At 39.1% G+C, this 15,503-nt stretch overlaps 1 protein-coding gene across 1 annotated transcript; it reads right to left on the reverse strand.

Annotated features, from left to right (window-relative positions):
- Window positions 1-3,981: 3,981 nt before the first annotated feature.
- eftud2 (elongation factor Tu GTP binding domain containing 2) lies at window positions 3,982-15,053 on the reverse strand. The gene is made up of 28 exons (XM_067477893.1): window positions 14,900-15,053; window positions 14,177-14,292; window positions 13,905-14,067; window positions 13,737-13,815; window positions 13,572-13,647; window positions 13,300-13,365; window positions 13,167-13,202; window positions 12,928-13,018; window positions 12,728-12,810; window positions 12,449-12,615; window positions 12,116-12,240; window positions 11,947-12,010; window positions 11,760-11,850; window positions 11,499-11,634; window positions 11,165-11,292; window positions 10,649-10,842; window positions 10,435-10,546; window positions 10,204-10,344; window positions 9,883-9,984; window positions 9,373-9,455; window positions 9,013-9,099; window positions 7,695-7,821; window positions 7,422-7,509; window positions 7,177-7,295; window positions 6,813-6,907; window positions 6,305-6,458; window positions 4,673-4,780; window positions 3,982-4,587 (listed from the first exon to the last, which is right to left on the reverse strand). Exons 2-28 carry the CDS (start codon window positions 14,279-14,281, stop codon window positions 4,492-4,494), a joined length of 2,916 nt encoding a protein of 971 aa, XP_067333994.1. The 5' UTR covers window positions 14,282-14,292; window positions 14,900-15,053; the 3' UTR covers window positions 3,982-4,491.
- Window positions 15,054-15,503: the final 450 nt, after the last annotated feature.

The raw sequence follows: 15,503 nt of genomic DNA on the forward strand, positions 1-15,503 counted from the left end.
GTTTTTGTAGCTGAAGTCTGCATGATCATACTTCATTAGTATTACTTTAAAATGTAATGTAATTTGTGTGTTTTCTATCAAAGTAAGAGGCTGAACACAAGTAATTAAAGGTGTTTTATGTAATGCATAATAGAATTTGAAAACATTGGATTCAAATTCAAAGATCATAGGCTTCAGGCGTCGCCACAGCGGAACGTGTTCCGTACGTTGATTTAGCATGACTTTCCTACGCCCTTCCTGCCGCAACCCTCCCATTTTTTTCGGCTCGGACAGGCACCAAGGTGGCCCTTGGTGGCTGAGTGGGGCCACAACTGCAGCACAACCCAGCGGTCTACCACTGAGCCACCAGGCCACATAAGTTAAACTAAATGTAATTAAATTACTAAAATCTAATTAAATAGGATACTGAAAAACCCAAAAAATGTGGCACTGGAGTTGTTATTTGCAGATTTGACTTCAAACCATTGGATGAAAAATGATGTGATGTGCAACTGACACTTTTTATAACAACAATGCAAATCAAGGAAAAGAAAAAAGCAGGAGCAACCTAGATGATGTTTATGTGTCAGTGGAAATTATTAATCATTCAAAGGTGCTTTACCATTTGATACCAGCTCAGTCATTGTGTGAGTGCTTCATGCCTGGTCTCAATCTTTTTGCTTTTGTAGAAGGCCTCAAGCAAAGGAACACAAGGCTCATTAGGCAAATTGAAGCAGCTAATTGTTTTGAGTTTGCAATTTGATTGTTGTAAATGGGGTTGCTCCAAACCCAATTCCTCCACTACTCCTCCTCTGTCTCATGGAGACATGCATGTGCATGCTCCATCAGCCTGTGAGCTAAATTCTGGGATAGAGTGACCTCTGGATTCTTTGATCTTCTCTGTTGAGAGTGATTTAATATTGAAGGTGCTTCAAGTGCCCTAAGGTGCAGGAGTCACACAGTTGTGTGTTTTTGGGGTTTTGTGTGTCTGCACACATCTCTGACCTTGCTGGACCTTAGACAGTCACTGAACCGTTGGGCAGTGATGGTGCCATTAATGCTGCACCTATTGTCATATAGTACTGTATTCTTCGCAGGGACAGTTTGTCCCAGAGATGAACCAGTAGGGACTCAGAGGTGTTGTAAGGTTTATAGCAAGTGATGACTCCTTGTGCCCTATTGACTCTGGTTTCAAAAGTCCTGACACATATGATAGGCTACCAGGAAAGAGTTGTCTGTGCCTCATGGTGTTGCTTCAAAAAAGGATCTTAAAATTCTATCTTTTTCACCCACTGCACAAGCGGGTTTTATGCACATTACTTTCTTTTCCTTAACATCTTAAGTTAACGTACCTAGAAATGGTCATTTGGGTTTTCTGTTAAAACATTGTTGAACAGGCTGGGGCCCTCTAGATGCTAGATGCACCAACCACTCCTCCACCTTGCCGTCTGACTTAAAACAAGTTGTTTCAAACTACATAGATGTATGTTATGTAAAGTTGAGGGGTTAATCTTTTTAAACAAATAATTAAAATTATTTTTTTTCTCTATGTTTGGTTCAAGTCATGAGTAAGTGCTACCCAGGGTTGTTGAGATGGAGTTTTAAAAAACTGGGTGTTTGCATGCAGTAGATGATGATGATCTCCAGTGATCGTGCAGTCCTGACTTCAGCTGGGAGGTAAATGACAGGAGAACTCAGATGTCATGGACATAGTAGTATTAGCAGACGGCAACCAAGTGTACGGCACCATCAAGCCTCCTTGTGTAGAGGGGACAGGCCCTGTGACACAGCAAACCCCCTGGACATGCACAACCCCCTCACCCCTCTTACAAAGGATTACGACATCAGGATGAAAAAGACACAAAATGACAACAAACAATGTGCTTTCTCTCTGTAGCAGTTTTGCATCTTTTTATGATAGTGTTTCTACTCTGTGGTCATTTTGCATCTCCTTGATTTGTACATTTGTGACTGTTGATCGACTTGGTGTGATGCTTTTGTTTCCCTTTTGCATTTCACTTTGTCTTTGCAGTTATTTTGGGTCTCTTTAATGGTTTGCATCTGACTTGTGCAGTAGTGATGACATTGTTTAGAGCCTAACTCACCCTTCATTCTCCTTATACGGCTTGTAGCTCCATTAATGATTTGTATAACTGTGCACTACTTTGCTATAAGCAGATGGGCATTACAAAATAGCTTGACTGAACTCTCCATGCCTGGAGCTGCCTTCTTTGGGCTGGATGTTCTAGAGGAAAAGTTTTGCTCATGATGTTAGCAGAAAGAGACAAGTGTGATTGAGTCACAGACAGATGACGGAGCAAGAGAGGTGTGTAGGTGCCAAGAGACAGGACAAGATGACAGAAAGAGAAGAGCAGAGGACAGATCCTTTGCAATAAAAGGTGACCGATAAGGTGGTTGAGAGCAGATAGAGGTTGAGAGGACTTGCAGGACGATGCCCCTAGCCAACCCCAAACCAACACAGTATCTTGCTCCTGTCTATATTTAGCACAGGGACCACAGATTGTAACAAGTGCTCCAGGGCCTTGTTCAGACCGGCAAGAACGGCTGCCATCCGTCTCAGCGCCCAGGGCCAGGCACGATCCCTGCTCACGCTAGCACGCTAGAGTGATGTGACTATGTCATGTGAGTGCATGTTTACTTAACACATGTGCAGTTGATCACATCCTGTTGGAACAGATGCTTTCAAATCAGAGGTGAGAGATACAACCCCTGAAAGCATCTGCACGTCGATATCTTCTTGCGTGTCATTTCTGTGCTTTTCCTTATGGTGCGTTGTACTTGACAGCAATTGCTGAATCTTTCTCCTCGTAAAGATTTTAAAATGGCACATTACCCCCACATCAACATCTACCCGTCTGCTAAAAAAAAAAACAAATAAAAAAACTGGACAGATTGACATTCAGTCCAAATGTCAAAGCAGCTCAAGCCATGTCTGACTCTTCCTGTCCCCTTTCTTACCTTCCCCATCTCCACCACCTCCAGACTGCTGCGAAGATAGTTAGTGTTGAGTGACGAAGGACTGAGCTGTTCAGACAAGTCAGTCTTTCTGAAGGTGTGAAGAGACTTACACGTCAAATACACATTAAATGTTGCTCTTTAAAATGAGAATCCACTCAATTTACTCTTCTGTGGGAGAAGATTCAGAGTTCGCAGTGTTTCAGATACAGAGTCAATAATCACCACAATGCAACTTTGGAGGAAACGATCAATATGGTTGGCACTGGACCCCAAGAGAGATGTCTATGAAAATAATGCACATTTTAACCTAAGACTGGCCATTTGGAAATATCATCTCAATGGACTGCAAAATGACAGGTGAAAATTAAATGTAATGGTATAGATATCTATTAGATGAATACTTCATTTTGAGGATTCTATTAATACAAAGGCAAATTATTTTACTGGGGTGATACGATTATTACCCTTCTACTGCAACTTAAATTTGTGATTTCAATATATTAGATAAGTATTGTTGCAGTGTAATCCAGTTTAATTTGACCCAGATTATTCTTACATACTGTCACAGGAACATCATCTGTTTATGGTAAAAACCAGCCAGTGACCTTTGTGTAATTATTTTACACAAAAATTAGGAGGTTTTAGTTAAACTGCTTCACAATCTTTCTACGCCTAAGTAACTGCAGAAAAGTTCCAAGATACAATTGACAGGTCTGTCTAATACCACTCAAGTCATCCAAAAGACACAAACATTACTTTAATCAAACTCAATATCAGTACTTTTTGCTTGAGTGTCTTTTTTGATATGTTGTATCATCCTTTTAGTTGTTTTATTCAGGAACGCAACCCAAAACTGTTTCATCTCTGCCACCCAGTCACCACCCCAAACAGGGTCACATACAGATGCACCAAACATTTGAAGCATAATTCTAACCTGCTACTCATGCTTCCCAAGTCAACACGTTTATACTAAAGTTATCTAAACTACTCAAGATTTCAAAAATAACACCACTCTAAACATGGTCTAAGATGTACTGCAACATTTTCAATTTTAATTATACCTTTTATTCAGACACATTCCAAATCATTGATGTCCAATTAGTTTTTTAAAAAGCTCCATGTTATCTTATTCTACAAAAACAATGGTATTTGTACATATAAAAATAAAAGACAAAGATGAAAGAAAACCTCTGCATTGTTTGACAGATCACAGCTTCTCTCCAAAGGGAAGAACAAAAAGTCATGTACACCCAGTCACGTGTAATTCTGTGGTTTTTAATCCATCCATTTACCAATTGCAAGAAATGCTCATTGGATGGATGTCTTCTTGTCACAGTTCTTTGTTGAGCAATTTCCATTAGGAAACCAGAGACAAGCTGATATCAATGAGGTTTGATAACCACTGTATAACCTGAATCTATGAATGCTTTCTATAGATTCTGTGCAGATGCAGATTATAGCCCAAGTAAAGAGAATATGTTGTTGAGTCACTAGTGGAGGTTTTCTTATTGGCTGCAAGTATGGATTGCAGTCTCACATGGGGTAGTTAAGCACCACGTCCTGTTTGGCCAGCTCCAACAACATAGGATCGTCGAAGAACTTGCTGATACTAACGTCTTCACTTAGACCCTGCAAAATGTCAAATTATGTTAATCACAGAAAATTAATCTAACTTACATTATAAATAAAAAATTTTAACAAACACAAGTCTCACCTTGCGCCTCCGGGTCTTAATCATAAACTCTCTGGCCAGGTGGGGGGCAGGCTGAGGCTCAAGAGGCCTGATCACAATACTCTTGTCCAAGGGGTCACCGGGGACAATCTAAAAGAAAACAACAAAAGTAGTAAAAACAGAAAGCACAATGTAACTCAAACACAATTTGAGAAATAGACTGGCAACATAACACGTTTAGGAATTTATCAAGCTGAGTGGACACTTCTAATATTTGTTAAACCTTTCACTACATATTTGATTCAGTTGCAAGTCTGTCCCATAGTTACTGAGTCAAGAGTGTGTCCATCAATGTGATGGAAAAAGCGACATCCGAGTTACTCTTCAGCTTGTGACAAACAGCAGCAGCAGCGCAACGTTAGAAGGTAGAATTAGAAGATGTACATTTTTCTCAGGCTTTTAAAAAGACTCATTAAATCCATTATCTTAAGAAGCTCATAGTATGACCTACACGAAGTGATTTAATTGTCATGGATATATGATGCACTGCCTTAAAAGAAGAGAAGGAAGAGGAAGATAAGACTTGGAAGCAAAGCTAAATCTAAAAAAAGTAGGGTAAAGTGAACTAAATAAGACATTTCCAGCCTCAGGGACAGATTAAAACAGGAGGAAAAGGGAAAAAATTATCAATGAAATGGCTGAATCCCAATCAACAGATGGATGAGAGCTGCTAACAGCATTAACTCAATGCTCTGCTGTCTACAAGCCAATATTGGCAGTACATGATCAAAGTAGTGACGGAGCCACAATAAAGCCTCTTGAGTTTAACTCCTGTGTCAGTCTCATTTTCTAGGCCAGTTGAATGGATATTTGCCAAAGACCAGAGCGGGGATGATTCACAATGTAGTGATGAGTCTGTAGATGTCTTTTAGGAAGCCGTGAAGAGTGAGAAGCCCATCATGAATGATCAAAGTAGAAGTCAAAATTAAATGCCAAAGTTCAGCTTCTGTGGTCAAACCTGAAGCACACCTAAAGCCTGAACATTCTGTGCCAGTGAAAAATCTAACATATAAACAAAAGGTTTTCATAATTTTTTATGTCAACAAAAGATAATCTAAAGCTATAACACCTGTAAATAAATAAAGAAAATAAAGAAATAATTAATGTTGAGTTTCTTGTTTAACAACTGCATTTTCACCTCAAGGTTCTGTTCCAGTTGAATGACTTTGCATTAAAGTATTAATCTACACTAAGTGGAGTTAATTTTTACTGACACAGCTCTGCAGAGTGCAGACACAAACACATGTCAGACAGGGCAGGCAGAGATAGCCATATATTTCAAACTTAATGACTCAACACTGCATCCACATCAAAAGCAGTTTAGCCAGAGTGGCAGACATGTGCACCAGGCTGGTCACGCAGCTGCACAAACTGTCACTGTTTTGTGTGCGACAGTATTTGTGCATGCAAGTATTGTGCAAAAATCTCACTTGCCAAATGAATAGAGCTGATATTTAAATCTGACTAAACAAATGATCAAACTGCAATTCATAAACTGTATGTGCATTTAGGAAGCATGCTATACTTTATACACTTCTGTGGGTTGGACCTTGGGTGCAGAGTTTGCCTAATTTCACTGATATCTGATACACACCAAAAGAAAAAAAAAATTACCTGCCAATGGTGGAACACAGACAGGGCAAAGGCCTGTCCCTGTGTATGTGTGCGAAGGTCTGTCTCAAAGCCGAAGGAGTCGATAGCTGGGATGAAAGCCTTAATGGTGTAGAGTGGCGACCCTGGAATAGGTGCATCCTGAGTGACATGGCCCCTGATAGACAACAAACATAGGACCAATAAAGAACAGATTTTAAATTTCCACTGCTTTGTGTTATAAGCTTTTTCATACTTAGTGTATTATGTAGGGCTGCAACTAATGATAATTTTCATTTTTGATTAAACTGATAAATATTTTCTAAATTAATTTATTTTTGTTTGTGCTTGTTTTATTGCATCTACAACCCAAACCAATAAATCTAATAATTTGTTTCAATTAACCTATGAAAAGAATTTTAGCTTACAGAACGAATACAGAATTAATAAATAATAAATACAAAAGTTTTGCACTGCATTTAACATTTCTTGCAATTAATATTACATGGTTGGTACTAGACATCAAACAAACCTCCTTCGAGCCAGCACCGTGTAGACAGCAGATACACAATCAGCTGGAGCCTGAACCTCCACAAAGTAGTAGGGCTCCATCAATCTTGGTGTGGCCTAGAACACAAGAAAACTATATTAAAGCAAGCCTATAGAATCGGTGTGCGCATCGTATGTAAAGCTGACCCATGGATTTTTAAGCCAAATGAGACAATCAAAGAAGCTAAAACAGTGAAGAAAGTTATCGTGCTGCAATTAAAGTAAATGCACATCAGAAAAATCCTAAACCCTAATCAAGGTAATGGAACCATGAAGGAAGGATGAAAAGGAAGTCTAGAGAATCTAATGGCAGATTAGGAGAAGAATAGTGTGGGAGTTGATCTCACCATCAAGAAAGCAGAGTACACCACTCTCCTGGCTGTGGGGATGACCTGGCCTCCTCCTCTGTGGAGAGGCTCCTGAGCAATGACTGCATCCAGGATTTTGAACTTCACATTCCTGATGGCTAAAAGGAAGCAAAAAAATTGAGGTATTGTTACTCAACACTGAAACTACTATATATTAATAAGTCAAAGAAAATTTGAGGACCCCTTTCGCACAGAAACCAAATGTATTTCTTCATATAACTTACGCTCGTCACAAAGAGGACCTTCCCTGGTGCCCCACTGGAAGCCCTGAACAATGCTGTCTTTGACTGAGCCAAGCAGCGCCTTGTCCACCTACAGAGGAAAAACATTGTGTTTTAGCTACAAACCACAACAAATAAATAGTAGGATTTGCTAAACTCATTGTTTTAAGCAGTTTTGTCTGATCTTTAATATAGTTTACATTTTCTGAGGACATAGTTATATTCATAAAAATGTATGTAACTGCACTGCCAAACAGTTTAGCAGTGAAAACTCACCTCAGAAGGCAGTGTATCATCTACAAGAATGTTTGGCCCTGTTGTATCAGGTCCAAAGGCCCAGATAGACCTAGCAGCCAGCAGATCCCAGTCATACTTTGTCTGGAAAAACTCTCCCAGCTTCTTCCTGCCATGAGGAAACAGAAAAGCCACTGGCTGAAAGGTGGTTTGCACACTGTGTCAGCTGGAACATTAAGGAGATTGGTTGATGTGGGGCAGAGGGGTTAATGGAAAAGGAAGAGTAGAGCAAAGGTTTAGTTCAACGTTGTGTGAAGTTTGTCACTCGTCTGGAATCACTAGATGACCTCACAGTACCGACAGAAAGCCACTCTCATATAGAAATGTAGAACACACATACACATTCTTCATGGCACAGTGACAGGAAAACTCATGCATGCTTTTAGCCCGTGATTCAATTATCGTGAGTGAACTGATCAATATACCGAGGAGAGTTTCTAATGAGCACATACTTCAGTGATGCATAAAAAGGCCGTCCTTTGTGTAAATACTCAAACACAGAAAGACTAAGCATTTATTTCAATATTTAAATATACACTACTCACAAAAAGTTAGGGATATTTGACTTTCAGTTTAAATTTATGGAAAATGTAAAAAGTTCATGCTGCAGTGATATTATATCATGAAAGTAGGGCATTTAAGTAGAAGTATGCAATGGTAGTTTCTTCATCTTTCATCATTCAGTTTATGCCTACTATCAGTCTGAATTATTTGATAAGGGTCATCCAACCTGACTTTACAACTTCCTCACATTGTTCTTTTATTTTAAAATCTAAAAATCTAAAATACTTGTAAAGCAAATAAGTTCCAACATAAAATAAAAAGTAAATGAACTTGAACAACCATTGCCAAACTCAAATTAAACTGACAGTAGCACATTAGACCAGACAGCTAGTTTTTTTGTCCTTTCGGCCTGTGAGTTCAGGGTCGCCACAGCCGATCATTGTCCGCATGTTGATTTGGGACAGTTTTTATGCCGGATGCCCTTCCTGACGCAACCCTCCCCAATTTCTACCGGGCTTGGACCAGCACTGCACAGCTGGGGATGGGAATGGGCTGAAGTGTCTTGCCCAGAGACACGTCGACATTTAGCCGGGGATCGAACCACTGACCCTGTGGTCCGTGGACGACTGCCATGCCAACTGAGCTACATCAGAGATCAATGAATCTTGATCAATGAATAATAAGTTTTTTAAAAAAATTGGGTATTTTTACCTAAAAGGTACTTCACATTATTAAAATATGTCACCTAAACTTAGGTATGTGAGTGAGTGTGATGGGGATTTCATCAACAACATACCTGTTCCATGTGATCTGCACCACTTCATTCTCAATGTCCTCAGCCAGTCCCTTCTCTAAAGGCTCAGCAATCATGGTGATCTTATTTCTGTCAATCACATCACAGAGCTGTCAATCACTCAATCTGGGTCGGGGACACAATTGGCCGGAGGGAAAGACCAACTCTGACACAGATTCTAAACGATGTCCAAGTGCACACTATGCAAACTTAATTCATCAATGTGAAGCAGAGTGTTTAAGCTACCCACTTTAATAACAGTTCATGTCAGATATTAGACACTATAGAAGCTAGGAGTAAACTTTCTCCAAACATAATCTATGTCGTTGTATGTGTGGATAAAAATATTTGTGTAATACACACTTTTTGTTAGGCGTTTCAGCGAAGCACTTGAGAGATGATGTCTCCACAACAGTTTCACAGAAAGTCACCACTGGGTCAGCAACCTATGTGTGAAGAGGAACAAATTAAAAAAATTAAAAAGATTAAAAGGTTTGATTTTTGTGTGGCACCTTGAGATTATGGATGTTTTTTTTAACGCAAGATGAAGTAAACAGTTTGAGCAGTAGTATTACAACCAATCAATATAGTGTACTGGGGAAAAAAACTAATCATTTAGCATACTGTTGCACAATTTTAATTCCAACATACTTTTACCAAACTGGGCAAAAGTTAAACTTTATTTTTGTCCACTTTTAGTGCAATTGTATGGTTATTATATAATATTCTAATGATAAAAATGTAACAAATTTATTTGTTAACTAAACCTAAAACCAATTATTATTATTTTTTGCTAGAAGAACTGTGGCAAATGAAAGACACAAATGCCATACTGTAATGGAATGTGACTGAAGGTTAAAAAAGGAAAAGTACTTTAATGTCGATCTCGGAGTACATCTTGCGCAGGTCGTGCATGACACAGTCCAGGTAGAGCTCTCCTGTGCCTAAAATAACATGCTCTCCAGACTCCTCCACCTTAATGGCAAAACACCAACAAATAAACATAAGGTCAATTACAATTTTAGCTTTAACAGTTACCTCATTAAAATTGTTTAATTTCTGAAAATAATTATATTTCATTTTTAGGAGGTCATAGAAATCTTAAAATTGAAACCAATTCTACTGTCTTTTAAAAAAGCCACTAGGGCAAGAACTATTTTCAAATACACTGCACCAGAGTGTGTACCGACATACCTTTGTAGTGAGAGATGGATAGCTCTTGTTCACCTTCCTGAGTCCATCCAACATTTTAGGCAGCTCTGATGGGTTGACGGGCTCCACTGCAATCTTAATGACTGATGCTGTATTAAACTTCAGCGGCCTAAAAATCTGGGCCTAGGAGAGAATATAAAAAAATGTAAACAATGCTCTTGCGCAAAAAGGTATTTTTTAAAATTTGCAAAATATATCTCTTTTCTAACTTACATCTTCATTGCCCCTGGGTTCAGTGATTGTGGCAGTCTTGACAATTGGCTGGTCACAACCCTCTATGAGGACCCAGTTGCCAGCAGGCACTCTGTTCACCTCAATCTGGTATCTAAAGATGTTGAAAAAATAATTAAATGTAATAAATTATATTACATCACTGATTATTGGTTGTATACACGAAATAAACATCCTGATAAATGAATAAACATACCTGGCAACAGAAATCCAGAGACGGCCCACAGTGCAGACCTGGGAGTCCTCCTCATCTTCAAGGGTGTAGTTCTCTCCTAAAACTTTGACAGGCTGGCCTGCCTGAATGGTCCCACTCAGCACCCTGCCAAAAGCATGAAACTGAACCCCATCCTCAGTGCTGTACATCTTAGTGGTGTGGCACATCAAAGGGCCCTGAGGGTGAGATGCATGAGGTGACCAGGAGAGAGGGATTAGAGACAGAAATGAGGACAGGAAAGTCTTATGTACAGAATGCAATTTTATTTCCTGTAGCAAAGGCATTGACAAGAAGCGTTAAGACCGACTCAAGCTTGGAAAACTGTGATCAGTGACCTGCAATATCTTAAATCGACCTGTTCGTTTCAAGGCAATAAACTAATTCAAACAGCCTGTTATCCTGACTTCCACTGGAACCTGCAGTTTTTGCCACTGAATGTTATCTGCTCTCCACCAGAAAATAAACAGGAGACTCATGTTCCAGCTTCATCATACTCACATCGGGGTCACACTCTGCCATAGCCTCCCCCAGGTCTGAATCCAAGCCCCCTGTGTAGGTGTGCTCTATTTTGTTCCTAGCACCCTCTTGTGGTGAAGGAATGTGTTGTACACACATGTCCACAAAGCCTGACGGGAGAACATCCAGGGTTGATTAATCACATACACTAATAGATGGCCCTTTACGTCCAGATTAAAATTATGATCGTAAGTAGATCAGATAGTACAGTTCCTACACATTATTATTAGCTTATTTATGTAGCACTTAACACAACAAAGTTATGCAAAGTTTAAAATACAACAATAAAGTCATTATCAACAAATAAAAAGCATACCGGTGAATTCCCCAAAGAAGCGATTGCAGACCAGCCTTAGTAGGGGCCTAATGTTAAGCTTCAGTTCCTCTTTAGTCAGGTGGATCCCCAGCTCATCCAGAACTCGGGGAAGAGATGTATCTACATCCCCAACAACCTAGAGACAGAGAGGATTTCGATGAGGAATATAAATCAAGTTCATCAACGCAGGTCAACCCTGATGGACAGGATATTGAGCTTGAGCTTGATAATTGTTAGACAATTATGTTGGACATATCAAACCTGTGAAAGAATCTTGTAGAGAGGCTCCAGAACAAATTCAACAAAGCTGCGCTGAGAGTTACTGCTAGGTGCTTTCTTTGTGAACTTGCGACTGAACAGAGGAAAAAAAAACATCTTACATTACAGAACTTTCAGAGGAACAGGACAGACAAGCTGGTTCTGCATTTGTAGCAAGTAAGTTACTCACGTTTTGGGGTTGAAATAAATGTCTCCCCAGAGCCTCTTGGCAAACTCGTTATAGTTAATGTCACCTGCAAATACAATGTTAGTTAATACCATAATAAGGCAATTAGGCATAAAATAAGAAGGATCTACCTGTACATGATTTGTCTTAATGTACTGAAGACTTGACTTGCCATAAGTATCTGAGTAAATCTTTGCAAAAGACCCCAGAGTGAAACAAATGCTGTACTGAGAACTCGCAAAGCACACATTTCCAAGAAGAGGGGACACCACCAAGTTTTCATCTGTGGAGTATGTGCTGAAAGGTAAGACAAATGAGCAGTCTTAAACAATATCTATTGCATGTCTGATTTTGTCACAATACACAAGTCAAAACGAATACTGAAAGAACAACTAACTAACTAACTAATGTACATAGCAATTTTTGAGTCAAATTAGCAACTATAATTGCAAGGTGGCCACTCCAGCATTTTCTTAAAATTTGGTTAAAGATTTCACTGTTTTACCTGAGCAAACCATTAACTTCATCCACAATGTGGCGAAGTTTATAATAAGCATCTGTGGGAGGAAGTTTTAGCTCGACAATGAGCCGGTCCACCTTGTTGATGCAGATGGTGATAGCCATACGCTCCTGAACAGCATGTTTGATGAGCCTCTCCGTGTTCAGCATCACCTGGGCAGAGATACACAAAGATTTGGGTTACATGGAAGTTTGAAGATATCAACATATGTGCACGAAGATACAGGAATGGGAGAACCACAAAAAGGAAAGAAGTGGGACTAACTCCTTCTGCTGCATCAATGAAGAGGACAACTCCATCTGAGATCCGAATGCTAGATGTAACCTCATCAGAGAAGTTTACGTGGCCTTAAAAAGGGGACAAGATTTTGCATAACTTTCAATAATTATTTGAAAATTTAATTTTCTAAGCTTCAAAACTTCAACACGTGTTCAACAAATGACATATCCAGTTATTTACAATACCTGGTGTATCCATAATGTTAAAAAGGTAGGATTTCCCCCTGGAGTCTGGCAAAACGAATGTGACAGGAGTGCTCTTGATACCAACTCCTCTCTACGTAAAAAGAGTGAGAAAATCAAATGTACCACTGCTGCAAGGAAACATAATTTTAAGAGAACTGACAATTAAACTTTATTCCACCAAGGATCACATTACAGTGCCTGGCATGTGTCAGAGCAATGTATTTAACAAAAGCACTTACTTCCTGTTCTGTAAAGAGGATGTCTGTGTACCGGAGCTGAAAAGGTATATAAATTGCATTAGTCTTTGTTGGTCATATACAGAATTATTGTGTCATAAAAGAAACATTATAGATTTTTTTAGGTGACACTTACATCCACATCATCTCGCTTCCTGATTTCTGGGTGTGTCTGCTCAATCAAGCAGTCCACAAAACATGTCTGAATAAAAAATTCAAAAACACATTCATTAAATTCCTGCACGTCACATATGAGTCTTAAGTCCAGCCAAACAGTTAGTATATTACAGTGCTCCTAAAATTTTGTTCCTAGGAACACATGTCCTTGTTGGTGAAATGTTGCCTTGACTAGAAACACATAGCTAAATTAGAAGCTGGGACAGAAGCAGCTGTAAGCCCGGCTCTAACCTTCCCATGGTGAAGGTGACCACATAGGGTGACGTTACGAATAAGCTCTGTCCCATCCATTAAATCTGCAAGGAATCTGCCGAGAGAGAAGAGCATCATGATTGTCACAGCTTGACAAAGACACACACATCAAACACATGTAAATGGAAGATGTCCACGACTCACTCCATGTCATAGACAGTGGCAGGCAACTCCTGCTCCATCAGGGTAAACTGTTTGTTCTTTACAGGCTTAATGATTGGTTCTAGAGAAAGTGAGAAAACACAAATGTTTGTGTGTTGCCCTTGACAACATAGTATGTACATAGTAAACAGTATGAGCTTTGTTTTTAACCTGTAAGAGGTTGTGTATCTTCCTCCTGGACGATAGTTTCCACTTCAGGCCCATAAACCTCTTCTGCTGTAGGATAATACTTCTTGTCCTCATGCAGGACCACCTCCATGCCCGGAACATCATCATCTGCATCAGCAGGCTCATCCTCATCATCTTCATCACCCTGCAGAAGAACATTATTATTCTCTGTGCCCATACTGCATTCATTTATCTTAATTACAGCTTTAAAAGAAATACACAGAAATAACTGTTCACATGAATATAAAAAGTACCTCATCTACATCTCTGTCCTCTGCTTCCAGATCATCATCATCATCATCTGAGTCCAGCTCAGGACCAATGTAGTTGCCAAACTCATCATATAGATCTGCCTCCATCTTGTAGAGATCTGTTAAAGAGAAACGTAATAAAGATAAATTATTACTAAAGTACAGTACGAATGAACCAGTGTGTCCAACATTTTAAATAAAATACAAACGCTCGTTCGGCGTTACAGTATGGTTCGTTTGTACATCAGAGGTTCAACCGCGGTTTTGAAATAAACCAAACTTGTGGGGTGATGTTTAATGATAATGATGCATCAGTGTTTACAAACGACTACTTTCATGTTCGTTTCTCTTTAGAAATAACATTTTATCGAGCAATGAAAATTCGTTAGCAATTTGCCTGTGTTATGATCTACGTAAATAGTTTCCATCATACTAAAGCTAATGCTAACCATACACCCAGCATTTGTTGTTCCAGCACAGATTAGACGGCTATTTTTTATATTACATACACTTTTCGTCGTCTATAATTTTGAGATAAAAATTTAACTCGATCGTCGTCTACAACTGTTTTGCTTATTTTAACGGTATTTGCATGCCATTAGCAAAACTAGCAGGCTAGCCGGCTAACAACAGTAAAGAAATGAATGACTGGACGACGTTTCAGTTACGTTGGTTTTTGACGATACCCTACTGAGTTGTAACCTACAGACTGAAAGAGAGACTTACCAGTAACCTGTTATAGAACAGTCAGTAAATTGTCTTTTAAGCCCAGAAAAAAAGTTGGAAACGTATTTAGAAGAAAAATAATGTCTCAAATACAAATAGCGCCATGCGCATGGGATACTACTTCCGTCTTTCTTTTTCTATTGACCTGTAAGCATTCAACGTTTACTGTGTGCTCACTACCGCCCCTAAGGACAGAGGTGTTTCATTACAGATACTTAGTTGCATTAGTTTCGAAATTACATTGAATACAACCCCTAGATAACGCACACATTAAAAACAGTTCTTCAAAATGTAATGATTTTTTTTTTTATTTCAGTATAATACAATTAAAAAGGAAAATCTGCCATTTGGCTGACCAACAGTCAAAGCACAAAGATGTTTGGTTTACTGTTATGGAAAATTACCAAGTTCTCATTTGAGAAGATAGTAACCATAGGTTTTTATATGTAGGCATGGTCTAGACTACTCAAATAATAAACCAGTCATCCAAATTAGCCTCCTACAGTTTTAAAATAACAATAAACTGTAGCAGGACCAAAGGCAGACCAACTGAGTGCTTCAGGCTACACAACACATTGGATACAGTCCCCTTTCTAGCAGGTGT

The sequence above is a fragment of the Channa argus genome, chromosome 15 (genome assembly GCF_033026475.1).
Source record: "Channa argus isolate prfri chromosome 15, Channa argus male v1.0, whole genome shotgun sequence".
NCBI classification, from domain to species: Eukaryota; Metazoa; Chordata; class Actinopteri; order Anabantiformes; family Channidae; genus Channa; species Channa argus.

Bases quoted from the DNA above. Each gene is read 5' to 3' on its own strand.
- eftud2 (XM_067477893.1), bottom strand. From the start codon at position 14,281: ATGGAGGCAGATCTATATGATGAGTTTGGCAACTACATTGGTCCTGAG. The intron at 11,293-11,498 runs GTATGCTTTTTA...TTCTCCCGTCAG, and splicing joins CTTCTTTGGGGAATTCACCG to GCTTTGTGGACATGTGTGTA. The intron at 4,588-4,672 runs GTGAGACTTGTG...GACATTTTGCAG, and splicing joins TTAAGACCCGGAGGCGCAAG to GGTCTAAGTGAAGACGTTAG.